Source organism: Euprymna scolopes, chromosome 42 (genome assembly GCF_053919585.1).
Source record: "Euprymna scolopes isolate OS-2025 chromosome 42, ASM5391958v1, whole genome shotgun sequence".
Lineage (NCBI taxonomy): Eukaryota > Metazoa > Mollusca > Cephalopoda > Sepiida > Sepiolidae > Euprymna > Euprymna scolopes.
Genome location: NC_136523.1, coordinates 1,046,634 through 1,064,033, shown reverse-complemented (window position 1 = coordinate 1,064,033; position 17,400 = coordinate 1,046,634). Strand labels below are relative to the sequence as shown.

At 33.5% G+C, this 17,400-nt stretch overlaps 1 protein-coding gene across 2 annotated transcripts in view; it reads right to left on the bottom strand.

Moving 5' to 3' along the window:
- Positions 1-251: 251 nt before the first annotated feature.
- LOC145266905 (uncharacterized) overlaps positions 252-17,400 on the bottom strand; it is a 234,888-nt gene continuing 217,739 nt past the window's right edge. For both annotated transcript variants that reach the window (XM_080122687.1, XM_080122686.1), the window contains exons 2-8: positions 8,673-8,763; positions 7,671-7,774; positions 6,596-6,792; positions 3,939-4,073; positions 3,487-3,571; positions 3,044-3,278; positions 252-1,662 (exon numbers count right to left, since the gene is read on the bottom strand). In XM_080122687.1, the coding sequence (XP_079978813.1) occupies positions 593-1,662; positions 3,044-3,278; positions 3,487-3,571; positions 3,939-4,073; positions 6,596-6,792; positions 7,671-7,774; positions 8,673-8,763 (1,917 nt within the window). In that variant the 3' untranslated portion in view covers positions 252-592. The remainder of the gene's footprint in view (positions 1,663-3,043; positions 3,279-3,486; positions 3,572-3,938; positions 4,074-6,595; positions 6,793-7,670; positions 7,775-8,672; positions 8,764-17,400) is intronic.

The following is a 17,400-nucleotide window of genomic DNA, read 5'->3' as shown; positions in this document are numbered from 1 at the left end:
TACGCTAAATCACTCGCCTGAACGAATTAGATTTTTTTTTTTTTTTTTTTTTTTTATCGGTGTGAAAATGTGTGAAACTTCTCTAAGAAAAAACAAAAACCAATTATTTTAGAATTTAGAATGAGAGATCAGTTTTGTATATAAGTTTAACATAAATTCATCTCCCATATCTGGACCATTCTATTGTTTTTTAAAAAAAAAAAAAACAATTTTTTGGAGGAGGTGGGGGCAAAGAATATAAATTTTGTGCATTTTTCTTTTTGTGAGGGCAAGAAGTTCTACTTTTGTAGGCGATTACATTTGGGCTTCATGATTTTGCTACTTGGATTGTTAGTGGTAAAAAACAATTTAGCTAACATACCTAAAAAAAAGTTAGAATGACCTGGAAAGTGAACATTTTATGTTAAATTTGTATATGAAACTGATCTCTCATTCTAAATTCTAAAATAATTGTTTTTGTTTTTGCCAAGTGTAATCAACTAAGAAGATAGAATCTCATTTTTTGGTGGTGAGTGTGATTTAGCAGACGATGTTAATCTATGCATTTACCTTTCTTTTTCTAAACTTATTTTTACTGGACCATAATTTTATTTTAGAAGAATGGAGACACAGAACGCTCACTTCTTACGGAGCTATAGTCAAGGTTATTGGATTCTCTCCGGCTGGGAGAGTTGCTTGAAGATAATGATCTTTCCTTTGGCCGTGTTGGCCGGCAACGACGGACAGGCGACTTATGCACCTCTTTATCTAGAGAGTCAGTTTTCGTAGATGTCGTAATTGAAGTGCTGCTACGATTGGAGTCAATCCTGGACTCCCGTGAACTTGTCGGCGTTGTGGTTACTGCCAGACTCTTTGATTGCGGAGTACGCGTTCTCAAATGTCGTGGGCTGCTGCTAATGCTGCTGTCAGTTGTCGGAGTCGGAGAGGGGGAGGAATTTCTTGCTGACAACGGGGAATAGGATCGAGTCACCGATGAAGGTTTTGTTGTGGTCACTGACCCACTTTGTTGTTGTTGCGAGTCAGGCCGACTGCGAGTCCGCCGTCGTGTCCCACCGCTGCTCAATGAAGCAGGATTCGTATTAATGTTGGTATTAGCAGATTCCGGTAAAGAATTATTCCTTGAAATGGTACCATTCTTGGAGGACATCTGACTGCACTTGTTTGCGACACCTGGAGGAGACTGCAGCTGTTCTCCCATGGGAACCGTCACACAGTTCTCCGACGGAATAGTGTCCTCATTGTTTACGATATCCGGAACTTCCTTTGCTTCCTTCAAGACATTTTCCACAAACGAGAAATGGTCCCGTGCCAACGTTGGTTTCTTTGGTCCAGTGTCGGCAACACTTTTAATGGTGGTCGCTGTCATCGTAGACAAAAGTAGACCGTCCACTTTGACGGTGCCACTTTTATTGTTGTCGCTTGGTGTATGGACTGTACTTGGCTTTAATGGTACAGTAAGGTTGGCATCTTGATCAGCGGGAACTTGATGCAATAGGCACTCCCCAGAATTTTCAGGCAGCTGTGATCGAGCCGTTGAAGAAGAGGGGGAAGATGTAAAGTCGTCTCCACCAAAAAAGCCATTTGATTTGCTTCCACGTTGGCTTTTTGTCAAATGGACTTCTAATTTAATTTTATGCTCAGATTCAGAATTGTTCAAAAAATCTGAAATAAGAAAAAAAATCACAATTTTATTAAAATTTAACTGTATACCAAATTCATGTAAAAATCACAATCTTATTAAAATTTAACTGTATACCAAATTCATCTAAAAATCACAATCTTATTAAAATTTAACTGTATACCAAATTCATGTAAAAATCACAATTTTATTAAAATTTAACTGTATACCAAATTCATCTAAAAATCACAATCTTATTAACATTTAACTGTATACCAAATTCATCTAAAAATCACAATCTTATTAAAATTTAACTGTATACCAAATTCATCTAAAAATCACAATTTTATTAAAATTTAACTGTATACCAAATTCATCTAAAAATCACAATTTTATTCAGTTCTCTCCCTTTGTTTGGAACAAAAACTAATAAAATATTATGGCTGGTTGTATACGGCATAAACGTTAAGCACTGTTGAGCATGGTCAGTACAAGATGGGTGACTATTTGGGAATACCAGGTGCTATATGTAGGATGATCTCGCCACGTCCCTGCTTATAAATTTAATATTCCCTAGACATTTCCTTTTTTCAGAAGAAGCTTGTTCAACCAGCAATTTTTTGTTGTTTCTGTTTTTGCAGAACATGATTGAGTTTTACAAAGAGAAAGGAAAACAATAACAGAAATGTTTGGTGCATTTAAGTCAAGAAGCTGATATCTTCAGACTCCCTAATTTTATCGCACCAGAACTTGTCTTAGGAACAGTTTTGCACCATTTTTAAGTTCGTATACATTCTAATTTGATTATGTCATCACGTGAGTACGATTGACTTCATTTAAATGAATGCTGCAATTCAATGAAAAATAATGAAAATAAGTATAAAAATTACAATCAAAATATAATATTAAACCTTATCTCTAGAATCCTTATTTTAATTCCTATCAAAATCCATTACATAATTTTGATTCTAACATGTCTAAAATTTAAAGAAAAATTAAAATTCAGGAAATCTTGCTTCGTTGGTATCTAATGACCATGGGTCAAATTTGATGCAAATCTGAAATATTTTATCAAATGGGTGGTTTTTGACATATTATGCCGTTTAAAATCTGTTTAAAATATTCAAAAGAAACTGATATTGATGAACATTAATATCCAATATGAATTGTTACGATTCCAAAAAAATTGGAGGCATTTAAATTTTCTGGAAAGCTTCCACGCGCCTTTTTTCTACACAAAACTAAACCCACATAAGCCAGATGTGTTTCAAAATGATCAGTTACATCTTTATCAAGTTGTCTAACACAAATATAAATATACCTAACTTGATAAAGATATAACTGATAAAATATTATATGAAAAACATTACTCAATTATCTGTTTCAGCTTTCGACAAAAAGTGATTTGTTGAAAATGACACTGACCTGTGATGAGACGTTCTTTATCGGTGACCACAGATTCCTGGTTTCCATGTTCCTTATGGGTGTTTGCTTCTTCCTTTTGCAGACTGGCATTCTGGCTGTCGATCTGCGATGAGGTTAAAGTTAATGCAAATTTGGGTTCGTTATTCATTTGCAGCGCCACCTGCTCATACTTTTCCACTTCTTTTTCCAACGCCTCCAGTTGTTTCTCATCATCCAAAACTTGGAAGCTGATTTTCTGAAGAGAAAAAGAAAACAGTAAATATTTTAAATTGATGAAGAGTGAGAAAAAAAGGGAAGAGATCATTCTCCATTAGATTGTAAAATCTGTTTTGCATCGTTAAGAAATCGCCATGAGTGACACCACTCAGATGTCATATCATTTGTAATTATCCATTTATTGTCAGCGAGAAGAAATGGAAGATGGTGACGCAGGTACAGCTTACCTCTAATTGGGAAATCAAGTTTGCTGCCAGTTCTTGGATTAGACTGACTTCTCTCATCCCTCCCGTGTCATCATGGAATTGGTTTCTGGAAAAAAAAAAAAGAGAATATAAGATGTCTTATTTAACAAATAACTTACCAGAATGATTGCATATGTATCATATACGAGAACCTCAAGGGGGTCATAGGTTGTCTAGATAAAGAATCTTTTACTATTCTTTCTAATTTGATGATGTCATCACATGAGCACGTTTATTCATCTTCATTTAAATTAATGATGCAATTCAATATGTACGGTGATAAAAAGTTTTAATAGTATGAAAGCAGAGGTAGGAGGAGAAAAAGAGTGAGGAAAAGAGGAAAAAGAGAGAGAGAGAAAAAGAGAGATAGATAGATAGATAGAAAATAAAAAAGAAAAAGAAAAGAAATAAAAACGAGCGTGTAAAATACTTACTCAAATCTGCTGACGACTGATTGGTATCTGCCAGTTCCAGTTGGAGTGATGATGGCACTGTGATGTTTGTACTGGGAATGGGTTGTGTCACCCAGATTAACCACAGACAATGACATGTTGCCAAACTCATTAGCACTACAAGAAAAACAAGCAATTTTTAATCAACACATTTTTTTTCTTTGTGGACGGATGTTTGTTTAAATAGACATTTGGCGAGATTATTTACGGGCACAGCTCCCGTGGGTCGATTGGTAGAACTGCTGACTGTCAACGTGATGGTTCTAGGTTCAATCCTCGGCTTGGGTGTCTAGCGGCACTGATGAGTTGTGACACAACCAAACAGGACTGTATGTCGATGACTACAAATTATATATATGTGTGTGTGTGTGTGTGTGTGTTGGAATCAGAAGAGAATTAGAAGTTTTTGGGATTCCAAAAACGGTATCAGAAAAATTTTAGTCTAATTTCAGATTCCAAAAATAATTCTTTTAATTTTTTTTTTGACTGCAGAAAACTGAAACAAACAGATGTATTTTATTACAAGGTGTTCATTTGTAACATAAGATTAATGGACAAACACACAAACACAGGTTGTAAATCCCATTTCTAGATTTAGCATCGATTCTCCGAGGCTAATAAATATTTGGGGGGGGGGGCGGGTCAATTATGGTAAGCAAAGTAAATACTCTACAGTTAATTTGCCCATTCCCCTAGTAAACCTTTTTGCCCATAAATGTCTATATACTACCTTGCAGGAAGTTCAAAATTGATTATTTAAAGATTTAAAAAGTATCCAAAGTTTTTTTTTTTCAATTTTGCTGGTACTGGCTTGACATTATCATTGTCTGGTCATTGGCTTCTTCTAAAACAATATTTTATTGTATTTTTTCGCTTGGGACACAAATGAAAAATATAGATGAAAATCTCACAATGAGTTTATCAAAATCTTAGATAAAATACCTAAATGGAAAATATTTAGAAGTTTGTTGAATTAAAAAAGAAATTATATCTACATTTAAAAGTACCTGCACCACATAATAAAAGAATAAGATTTAGGTATTTTTTACTGTAACTTACAAAAAACAAATGAAAAAACATATACAAGAAATAAATGTTACCAAATGCAAATTTACCTGGATAAATATATTTTTGGCTAAACTTATTTTAAAGCGTTTTTTAGTTGAAAACAAGCTTGATGTCCACTTTAAGTTAGAACAAAAGATGGCTGCTCATAGGCCCTACACAATGATCCTTGATAACTGCTCAAAATTGAAAATTCAACAAAATGTTGGATGAAACATATCAAAATAAATGTCAACTATAAAATGTAATGTTCAACCAATATTTTGTATGGATTTTTCAGTGATTAGATAAGTGCTAAATTTTTTTTTCTTTTTCTTTCGTAATAATCTAAATAAAAAATAAAATAAAATTTTACCCTGATGAAGCTTTTTATAGTGAAATATATCAAACTTACAACAACAATAAAAGTAAATAAAATGATTTTATTATTATTTCTGACACTTTTAAGTTTTCAAATTTCTGATTTAAATTTTATTCAAAATAAGTGTCTTCTAAAGTGTGTGACCATCTTTTTACTTAAAAAAAACAAACCATTTTCGGCGAGTGATTTAGCTAAAGGTGTTGCTTTACAAATTTGCCATTACTATTATAATCATCTGTACCTTGTTTTCCTTTTTACAATATAGCAAATCTGCACAAATCTTTATAATTGCGAGAAAAAATAGAAAACAATATTATGTAGAAACTCATTCTTTACATAGGGCGTCCTACGCCATTTTCTTATTTTGCTTTCCAATTGTTGACTTTTTAATCATAGCATTAACGATGAACAAATGCAAATCGATTTTGTTAAAACAAAAACAAATCTGGCATCACAAGTTTTAATCAATTACAAAAATAACATTTGGGAAAAATATTTAGAAAGATCTACTCTTGTAATATACTCCACGATTTGAACATTTTTAAAAAGCATCCAATATTTAATTAAATAATTAAAAATTTTAAAAGAATCAGAATCGGTACTTGTATTGGAATCAGGAATTGATAATTGAATTGAAATTTGGAAAAATTATAAAATCATCTCATCACTAATAAAGAGAGGTGGTAGCTAAGGCAGAGAGTGACTGGCAGAGCATAACAAGCAGAGCAACGACAATCATCATCCCCTATTTGGACACCAAGAGGTGCCATAGTGACTACCATCTTGCAAGAGCTTTGCCACTGCCACAGGCCCCAGACAAACAACACCAGCATTCTTCCGCCTGTGTTGGTAGAATGAATCAATCAAAGACAAGAACAAGGCTCTTCTGACATTGAAAGACATTCCAGAAGGCTCTGAATTCCCCCAGAAAGAGTGGGTAACACTCAATTGGGTTTGAACAAAGGTTGCCAAAACATCGAACAAACTGCACAAGAGGTGCTATGTACAGACACCAATGTGCAGACTATCACACTCATTCTCACAGACTGTCCTCTAAGCAAGGCATGCTCTGATGTACACCTGAGGGATGCCTCGGACACTACCCAATGATGGATCTTGAGATGATGATAATGTATTTTGAAATCCAGCCAACAAATGCGAAAAGGATGTTGTTAGCAGACAGGATGTCTTTTAAAAGACAAAGTTTATTTACCTGTTCAAATTGTATATCACCTGGTCGTACGAATGTGTTGACAAATTTGTGGTGGCTGATGCGGTTGTAAGGAGGAAGACAAAATGCTCTGGCTGAGTAACCCCTAGCGTCTGTAAAAGGCTTCGGTGGATAGCGTTTTCTCGGAGTGAGACCCGCAAAGAAGAATGCCGGCGGAATCGGTACCAACCGACAATCTCCTGAAAAAGAAGGAAAAAAAAAAATCCATAATATGCTCATAGATTTCAATAGAAAAAAAAAAATGATTTAAAATAAAAAAAAATGATTTAAAATAAAAAAAATGATTTAAAATAAAAAAAAATGATTTAAAATAAAAAAAAAATGATTTAAAATAAAAAAAATGATTTAAAATAAAAAAAAATGATTTAAAATAAAAAAAAATGATTTAAAATAAAAAAAAATGATTTAAAATAAAAAAAAATGATTTAAAATAAAAAAAAAATGATTTAAAATAAAAAAAATGATTTAAAATAAAAAAAAATGATTTAAAATAAAAAAAAATGATTTAAAATAAAAAAAAAAATGATTTAAAATAAAAAAAAAAATGATTTAAAATAAAAAAAAAATGATTTAAAATAAAAAAAAATGATTTAAAATAAAAAAAATGATTTAAAATAAAAAAAATGATTTAAAATAAAAAAAATGATTTAAAATAAAAAAAATGATTTAAAATAAAAAAAATGATTTAAAAAAAAAAAGATTTAAAAAAAAAAAAAATGATTTAAAAAAAAAAAAAATGATTTAAAATAAAAAAAATGATTTAAAAAAAAAGAAAAAAATAATTTAAAAAGGTAAAAAGAGAAAATAAAAAAAGATAAAAGCAAAAAAAATCATGTTTATACAATAACTACTTTAAATTTTTTTAAAACATTCAATAAAATTTGGACAAAAGCAACTTACTAAAAATTATAGAATTTCTATTAATGGCGCTATCTATATGTCAACCTCAAGACTTATTAAGTAATGCTCTAGATAAAATGAAAATAAAACTTTAGCTTGGGATATCCAGTGCAAGTGCAGCAGGAATCTTACCCAGAAATGCAATTATGGTGCTTACCTTTTGCCGTTCTTTGATTAAAGTCTTTAGGTTTGAGCCAACAACTTTCCCTGTTTTGTCATAAAACCGGAGAGAATGTGGACATGGAACATGGGAAAAAACATCTGGAAAATCAAACGGAAAATGGTTCACAATATAATGTTCTTACGTTTCTGAATTTTTGAGATGTGGATTGGTTATTCGTATTATTTGGATTCATCTGACTATTGCGAAACGTGAAAATCACACTCAAGATGAGAACTATAGTTTGAAGAATCCAAATAATATGAATAATGAAACTAGTGAAGGGAAAATAAAACAAAAACTGCTGGTTATTCATAACTGAAATTTGGTGGACAATTCAGTCAGACTGAAGGTTATTTGCATCAAATATGATCAGATTAGGGAGAGGATTGTGTATTTTAGCAAGCATTTCATCAGTGGTAGTTTCTGGAGGTGGAAGGGTGGGGGTCATCCTGATAATGAAATGGAGATATTAAATAATCCATAAAACATGACATTTGCAGAGATTTTTTTCTTTTTTTATTCCACGTAGCATAATAGAGAAATTCCCAAGAAGGAGAAAAAAAAAATCAACTTGTTAGGATTTAGTGATTTTATGAAAACAAAAACACAAGTCATGACAACATAATAACTGAACAAGTCTTATCATGACCTTACTTCTTCATATTGTATAAAGTATTCCTGAAGAGATACCATGGAAATATAAGATGTGGGACTTCATTGGTTACAATATGTACCAAGTAGTGAGTCTGTATGATCAATAGAACTCAAGTTATCACCAAAAGTGTGACTTCACCTTTTCAGTAACATTTGACCTAAATATTCCAAAATTAAATCAGTTCTAAGTTACATTTTGACCAAGTTTAGTGACAACTAGTCAAGCAATATGGATTCTAGGCTATACACAAACATAATGATAAATTCAACTAAAATAAAAATAACCTCCGCCTTGGTGGAATCATAAATCAGGTTGTGTGCGATAAAATTAATTTGACTTACGAATGGATGTATCGACTTTTGTTGCACTGATCTGGGTGTCACTAACCGTATCCTTGACATCAACAACGACTCTGCCCAAAAGAAGACCAATCTGGAAAAAAAAAAAAAAAAAAAAAAAAAAAGGTTTTATGGAATGTTTTTATAAATGGAACAAAAGAAATTGTTCAAAAAAAAGAAGAAAAAAAAAAGAAAAAAAAAAAATGTATTCAAGACAATCCGTGATAATAATTTGGTATCTGAAAACAAAAATATGATTGGTTCTATTGTTCAATTGTATCTTTATTTATTTTTTTTTAGAAAAGAATCATTTATCAAGGCCTGGAGGCCATTCGAGGATAAGGGTTAATGAGTGTCAATCAGAAAATATCATAGAAAAAGGCAGTAGTGGAAATTTGATTAATTGGATTACTTAAGGGGGCAGCTCATCAAGAACTTGTTTACATTGGACTTGAAGACGACCATATTGTAGTCAGTTGGAAAGCAGGAAAATGGAAAAGAGTTCCACAGACGTGCAGGTCTAAAAAAGAAGCTTTATTCATGGAATCTATGTTAGACACAGATAAACAGTTGTAGAAATTATTGATAGTTGTTTCAGCTAGAGTGTTTTTCGTGAAAGTCAAGCCAGAGGAGACCATAGATTGGAGCTCAGAAAAATATGAAACTAACGATAAAGCAGAGACAGGCTCACAATGTCTCTTCTGTAGGAAACAGGTTGCAGGACATCCCCCACTAGACTACGAAGTCTATTTTGAACTCTGTCAAGGGAGGATAAGGTGCTTCTAGCAGTTCTTAACCAGATGTGGCAACAGTATTCCCTCATTGGAAATACTTGGCTCATACAGGTAGAAAATTGCATCAGCAGTGAGATATCTACTGGAGCGGTAAAACGATACCACCATTTTTCCAGCAGCCTTGGCAACGAATTTGATGTACGTGTTTCATCTTGGATCAGGAGTAAAGGTCAGACCCAGAAGCTTGTCAAAACATGGAGCCACCCAAAGAAGAGAATTAATGCAACCCAGGGATCAGAGGATTGATAATGTAAAAATAGAAGTTTGGTTTTAAATGCATTAAAATTAACCAGCCACCTCTTTCCCCATTGTATCACGTGGTCAAGATCAAAGAAGAAAGAATAAGAGAGAACTTGGTTGTTTACAACCTTTGAAGTGTTGCCATAGATGGTAGTGTCATCAGCATAAATGTCTATGAATGATCTTAGGATGTGATTTGGGAGATTATTGATGTAGATCAGGTAAAGAGTTGGGCCCAGGATGGACCCCAGCATTAATACTGTGAGCTTCTGATTTATGCCACAAATCACTACTTTTATGAACCTATCAGAGAGAATTGATTTTGTGGAGTAGACCTTTATGCCATACTCTATCAAAGGCTTTTGATATGTCAAGAGAAATTGCCCTAGAAAGGAAGTCTCCATTGAGATATAACTGCTATAGATCTAGCAGAATAGATACCATATTGCAAGTCACTGAGGAGGTTATTTTTGCTGAGATTGTTGACTATTTCTCTATTTAACATAGATTTCAGCAACTTATTCATGATGCACAGGAGACTAATTGGTAGGGAGATGACTGATCACCTGAATTTTTAAATACGGGACATACTGATGAGGTTTTCCTGGGTGATGTGAACCAATTCTCCTTAAGACAATCTTTAAACAGCTGCTAAATTCATATTCTTACAGGACTTATATTCAATTCAGAGATAGAGGTGATGTAGTATATATTCATTCACCATAATACCATCCTCCCAGGCATTACCATTTCCTTTCTTGGGTGGGTGGATAGTGTAGTACTGTTTTATTGTCATGAGACCATCCTCACATTTTCATTGGAGATGACCTAAGGAAGAGGTAATGCTTGGATGGTATCTAGTGTAGTGTCTATTCTGTTGTGATGAGACCATCCTTCCAGTTATTGCCCATCTGCTTTTTGAGAGGGATAGTGTAGTATATGTTTGTCATGATATTGTTCTCTCAAGCTTGCAAGTGGATGTAGCATATATTTGTTAGTTATAATTAAAAAAAGTAAAACTCATTTTGTGATGTCATCCATTTTTTTTATTGCTAATCAACATTCAGCTGTTTATCAACTATTACCCTCTGCTATTTACGTTATTTGCTTCCTCCCATAACTTCACTTAATTATTTGCTTTTTGCTGACATCATTCATGATCCATGGTGTCATCCAGTGTGCAAAGTGGCAAATCAGCAGGAGCAGGCAAGTTTTAGTAAAATAGATAACATACTTGTAGAAATTAACTGTACACAATTATTCCCACATCCTTTTGATTTTATTGAGGAGCCACAGATTCTAACCATAATTCTTGGATTTTTTTTTGGCCTTGACGGATGACATATATGGGGAAATTTACAGCCTAAATGGATAGTATTTAACTTGAAAAATCAAAAATTTCTAAATTGATTGGGAGGAGGTCATGACACCCAAATTTCTAATTTCCAAACAATTTTTGTTTGTCTAAAAAATTGGGTCCCCTACTCCAATCTGGTTGAAATTGTAGGTTTTTGAGCCAAATTTTATGAGCAAAAATTTTTGAGGTGAGGATGATATGGGATGGAATGTGCCATAACAAGTTCATTAATTGAAAGCGTTTATCCTGCATATACTTATTGATATAGATGCACATTATTTAATATAAAATAAATTATCTCCCTTGTAATTTTTATTTTTAAGTGATTATTTTAAAATGTTTCATATTAACAGTGATCCAGGTCGAAATAATTTAAAAAATAAATTGTAACCAAGTTATTATATTGCAAATGATATGGTACAACAATAAACAATGAAATTGTCTAGTTTTGCCAGCTTAAATGCTATTTGTGTCCGACTTTGAAATATATTAGATGCAGATATATTCTGCTGTGGAATTATATATAAGTAGTATTAAGTATATTATATTTTTTGGAATCCTTTGAGATGAGGCTTTATAATCAATGTATTCATTTTTTTTTGCGAGTTGTTGTTTCACCACGTTTTAACCAACTCATCTTCTGGCCTTCTTCAGGTGGTTAACTGCGACAGGATAGGAATGCTGAGTCTTGCAACTGTATCTCCAGTAATTACTGCCTTCCATAGTTGTTGTCTCACCATGTTTTGACCAACTAATCCTCTGGTCTGCTTTGGATTGAAATGGCTTACCTAGAACTGCAGAGAATCAATGCCTCTATCCACTGTGCCAGGGGCCCATGGTGCAGTGTATTAGTATTAAGTAGTAAAGACATTGTCATTATTATTAAGTAGTAGGACTTCAAATTATTTATAACAAAGGTTCTTAACAGTCATACTAGAATTATCTAAATAGATTATTTAATAATCAGTTCTAAGTAATAGTCTTTCAAAGATTAGAGGTTCGATCCTCAGTATGAGCAATACTAAGAATTATTAAGGTTGATATACTTTTTTTTATAATTTAAAAAATTTTTTTTTTTTAAATTATTATGTGTGGTTTTAAGACTATTTTTATGATGGGGGCTTGCCTCTCGGACTTAGAGTTAGTGGTAGAGTTATGAAAGATTTTTTCAGAGTGGGATTTGTCATTAAAATTTAAGGTTACTGGTAGAACAGGTTTAAGAAAGACACTTTTAGGAGGTGGGCTTGTCACTACGACCAAGATATAGTAGTAGCGTAATTTTATATAACTTCTCAAATTGAAAAAATATTAAGAAAACTGTTCTAAAAGGCAAGAATTGTCAGGAAATGGAAATTCATTATACATTAAATTCATATGCAAAATTTACCCCCCACCCTAAATTATTATCACAAACTATTTAAAATTATTTCATACTAAAAGAGAAATCAACACAGAATTATAATTTTAATGCATAAAAAGAATAAACATTAATCACTTGGGATACAAAAAACATTTAGAAAAAAAATGTCATGTTAAAGTTTTATTTTTAAGACAAAAAAAAAATGAATGAAGAAATTTATTATATAGTCAAGATGTTTTTCTAATTGTTTTCGAAATTTTATGAAATTCCTCATAGGGAAGTGCTAACGATTTTATGAAATTCCTCATAGGGAAGTGCTAACGATTTTATGAAATTCCTCATAGGGAAGTGCTAACGATTTTATGAAATTCCTCATAGGGAAGTGCTACTCAGCTTCTAACATCATGGGATAAAAAAAATCTGTTGCAAACTGCCGGTTCATCATTTTATCATTACTTTCCTAAAATCTCTTCAAATATCATGTAGATTATTTTAGGGTGTGTGTTCCTTGAATAGAAGCGCTGGTTGAGTTTGAATAAAATAAATATGTATTAGATTTTTTTTTTTTTTTTTACATAGGCACCACCCCTTATCAAGGCCAAGAGGCCACTCGAGGATAAAAGGTTAAAGAGTGTACAGTAGAAATTGGACACTAATAGTAATTGTTAGTAATGGAAATTCGGTAAATTTGTTAACTTATATGGAACAGTTCATCAAAAACTTGTTTACGTTAGACTTGAAGACAACCATATTGTAGTCAGCTGGAAAGCAGGAAAACAGAAGACAATTCCATAGGCGTGCAGTTCTAAGAAAGAAGCTTTGCTCATGGAATCTACGTTTAGGTTTAGGCACAGATAAAGAGTGGGGGAAATTGTTGATAGTGTTTTCTGCTAGACGGGTGTTTCTTGTGAAAGTTTGGCGAGGAGAGACCATAGATTGGAGCTCAGTCGAGCACTTGCCATGAAAATAACGATAAAGCAGAGACAAACTCGCAACATCTCTTCTGTGAGAAAGAGGTTGCAGTGAAGAGAAAAGGACATCCCCTACGAGGCTACAAAGTCTATTTTGAACTCTATCAAGACAGGATAAGTCCTTTCTAGCAGCTCCTGCCCAAATGTGGCAACAGTACTCCATCCTTGGATGTACCTGGCTCTTATATAGATAGAGAATTGTATCAGCAGTAAGATATCTACTGGAGCGATAGAAGTATCCCACCATTTTTCCAGCGGCCTTGGCAACGGATTTAATGTATGTGTTCCATTTAAGATCAGGAGTAAAGGTCAAGCCCAGAAGCTTGTCAAAACATGAGCCCCCCCCCAACACGAGAACCATTCATTTCAATTGATGCCAGATACAGATCAGAGCGTTGATGATGTAAAGATAAAAGGTTGGTTTTTGATGCATTAAAAGTAACCAGCCACCTCTTTCCCCATTGTACCACTTGCTCAAGATCAGAGGAGAGAGAATCGGAGAGAACTTGGTCATTTACGGTCTTAGATGTGCTACCATAGATAGTAGGGTCATCAGCATAAATGTCTATGAATGATGTAAGGATGTGATTTGGAAGATCATTGATGTAGATCAGGAAGAGAGTTGGGTCCAGGATGGACCCCTGAGGGACTCCAGCATGAATACAGTGAGCTTCTGATTTCTGCCCATCAACGACTACTCTTATGAAACTATTAGAGAGAGAAATGATTTAATAATTAAGACATCTCCAACTATACCGTAGCTGGAAATCTTGTGAAGTAAACCTTTATGCCATACTCTATCAAAGGCCTTTGATATGTCAAGAGCAATTGCCCTAGAAAGGTAGTCTCCATCAAGAGATTCGCTAATCCTATGAGATATAACTGAAAGCACATCTGCTGTAGATCTAGCAGAACGGAAACCATATTGCATGTCACTAAGAAGGTTATTTTTGCTGAGATGGTTGATTACTTCTGTATTCCAGCAACTTACTCATGACGCACAGGAGAATTATTGGCCTGTACTGAGAGGGAGATGACCTGTCACCTGAATTCTTAAATACAGGGCATACTGATGAGATTTTCCAGAGTGATGGGAAGCAATTCTCCTTAAGACAACGTTTAAACAGTTTTGTAAGGATGGGCGCTAGTTCTGGTTGAAGCTTTTTGAGTACTATAATTGGAATACCGTCAGGACCGGTTGCTTTACTGGAATCAAGGTTTTTGATTAGCTTGGCAACATCACGTACAGATATTTGTATATCACATCGCATGTTTTCTGATACAGGAGGAAATATTGGGGGTTGGCAGCCTTGGTCGCAAAGGGTAGAATTAGCTGCAAAGTTCTTGGTAAAGAGTTCAGCTTTGTCTGATGCTAACGAGATTACCTCAGGTCCATTTATGATAGTTGGGATAGAACACATGCTTCTGTTCAGGATTCTGTTTGCTATTTGCCAAAACTGGTGGGTACCAAGCCGCTGCTCAGCTACTTTGGATTTGAGGGACTGAGCATACAACTCTCTTGCATTCTTTATTACTTTTTTTTTTTTACAGTGGTTGCTGGCAGTCCTGAAAGCGGCTTTAGTCTCAGTACATCTATTACGTTGAAAACAATGGAAAAAGTGATTTATGTGCGCAATGGCAGCAGCATATTCTGGAGAGAACCACGGCTGGCTGTTAGGCCTTTGCTGAAATTTTTTTGAGAGTATGAAACGGTCAATACCTACAATTACCCATTCCGTCAAGTCTGATACTATAGAGGACACATCCTTTTTAAACATGGAACGCAGAGGTAGATCTGATATAAATGTACGGAAGCTATCCCAGTCAGCCATAGAGTATCGATATACTGTACGATGGAGAGGTACATCTGGGACTTATTACATTTCATTTTTATCTTAACTGATACAACAGAGTGGTCGGAAGATCCAAGTGGAGACAGAACAGAAGCTGAACACAGTTCAGGGCAAGTTGTGAGAAAAAGGTCTAGGAGACTTGCATACTGACTGTCAGTATCGGGCCCACGGGTGGGTTTGTGAACAATCTGAGTGAGGTTATAAGCAATGGAGAAATCATGACAGAACCTCCCTCATCATCGGTCTTGTTTGAGTGAGTTAACCATTCCACATTGTGAACATTGAAGTCTCCACAGACATGAATATTAGCTGAAGGATAAGCAGATAGGACGTGGTCAATTTTCTCAGATATGCTTTTAAAGATAGTAACTCCACTGTTGTTGGGGCGATAGAGAGCAAATATAAATGCAGTAGTTTGAGCAAGTGGAACCCAGAAGCACATATAGGGTAAGTTAGGATCTTCTCTGGAGATGTCCCTACCACATGAAAAGCCATCTTTTATATAGGCACATATTCCATGCCCATGGCGATCTTGGGGGGTCAGATTTGGAAGTTAAATTAGAGTTTCCTTTAATTACGAACTCATCTACAGAAATAGTCTGTCCAATGCCAGTTTTGCTTAGATACGTTTGAAGCGAAAAACTGATATTTATTTTGTTTGAAATTTATAAATATATTTCAAAGTAAACTTCATCTTCAGTATTTCTTTCTATTTTTTTTTTTTTTTTGTCATGTTGTTGTTGGAGCATAGAAGCACTGAAGATGAAGTTTTACTTCTAAATATATTTATAAATTTCAAACAAAATAAATATCTGTTTATTTTATAATAATGTGTTGTTTTGGCTTCAAACGTATCTAATACGTATTTATTTTATGTAGATTATTATTTATTAAAGCATGTGAGGTGATATTTTGAGTACTTAAAATTGCTTTGGTTTCTGAAATATAATCATTTCAGTTGAATTACCTTGAAACCTTGAAATATCCAGTGTTTTTATGGTTGGCAGGCGGTCACTTGGGCTCAACTAAGTAATCCTTTAAATATATTATAACTCAATATTTTATAAACAACAGTCATCATAACCAAATGAAAATGTCAGTAAAAAGCAAAGTTTGATTTGTTAAGTTAAATGTTATTTGGGTCTGACTTTAGAAAATATGGCAATTGATTATTTTGTTTTACGGCATATCAACATTCTTAGAATTATTCAATGCTGAATCCAGTTCGAATTTGGGGGTATCAAAACCAAAGCAAAATATGATGAAAGTAAAAATAAAATAGATAAACCCCATAATTTATTATACCATACCTGTTCACACTGAAACACTTATCACAATATTCTGTGGATCTATATTAAAAAAAAACTTGGTAAACTTTATGACATATTTCCATTCTATGGAGGTCAGGCGCGAACGAACACCCCATAATTTTATTATACCATATTTCTTCAAACTGAAGCATAATTATCAAAGTATACTTACGCAGATAGATATGAAAAGTCTTTATTAAAGTTTGTGCCTATTTCCATTCTATGGAGGCCATGTGTGAACGCAGACCCCACAATTTTATTATACCATCCCTATTTAAGTTAAAACATACTTATCAAAGTATTATTATGTACATCTATATCAAAAATACTTGTAAACGTTTTTTTTTAATTTTTTATTTCCATACTTTGTGGACCAGGCGCGTACGCAGACCCCACAATTTTAATGAATCATCATTATGCCAGATCAAACATACCCATTCCTGTATCTCGATGCATCTTCTATCATTATATGTGATCAGTTTTCTATAATAGTCAACCATATAGGAGCCTATTCGTGACCAGACACACACACAAACGTTCAGCTTTATATTATAGATTAATGGTGTTTAGTTTGTTTTTTTGTTTTAGAGAAAAACTGCTTTTGTGTTTTACAAATGGGAAAGAAAAAAAATAACATTAATATTTGGTACATTTAAGTTTAATTCAGACAGCCTGATCTGGTAACAGCAAATAAAAATATGATATAATATACATGTTAGATGGATATATGATGTATCTGTTGTGGAATTGCCCACCCACACACATATAAAGTAATCCAGGTAAGATGTGTATTCACTGGGTAAAAATCTAGAAAAATCATACCCATGTTTATATAATAGTGTTCAA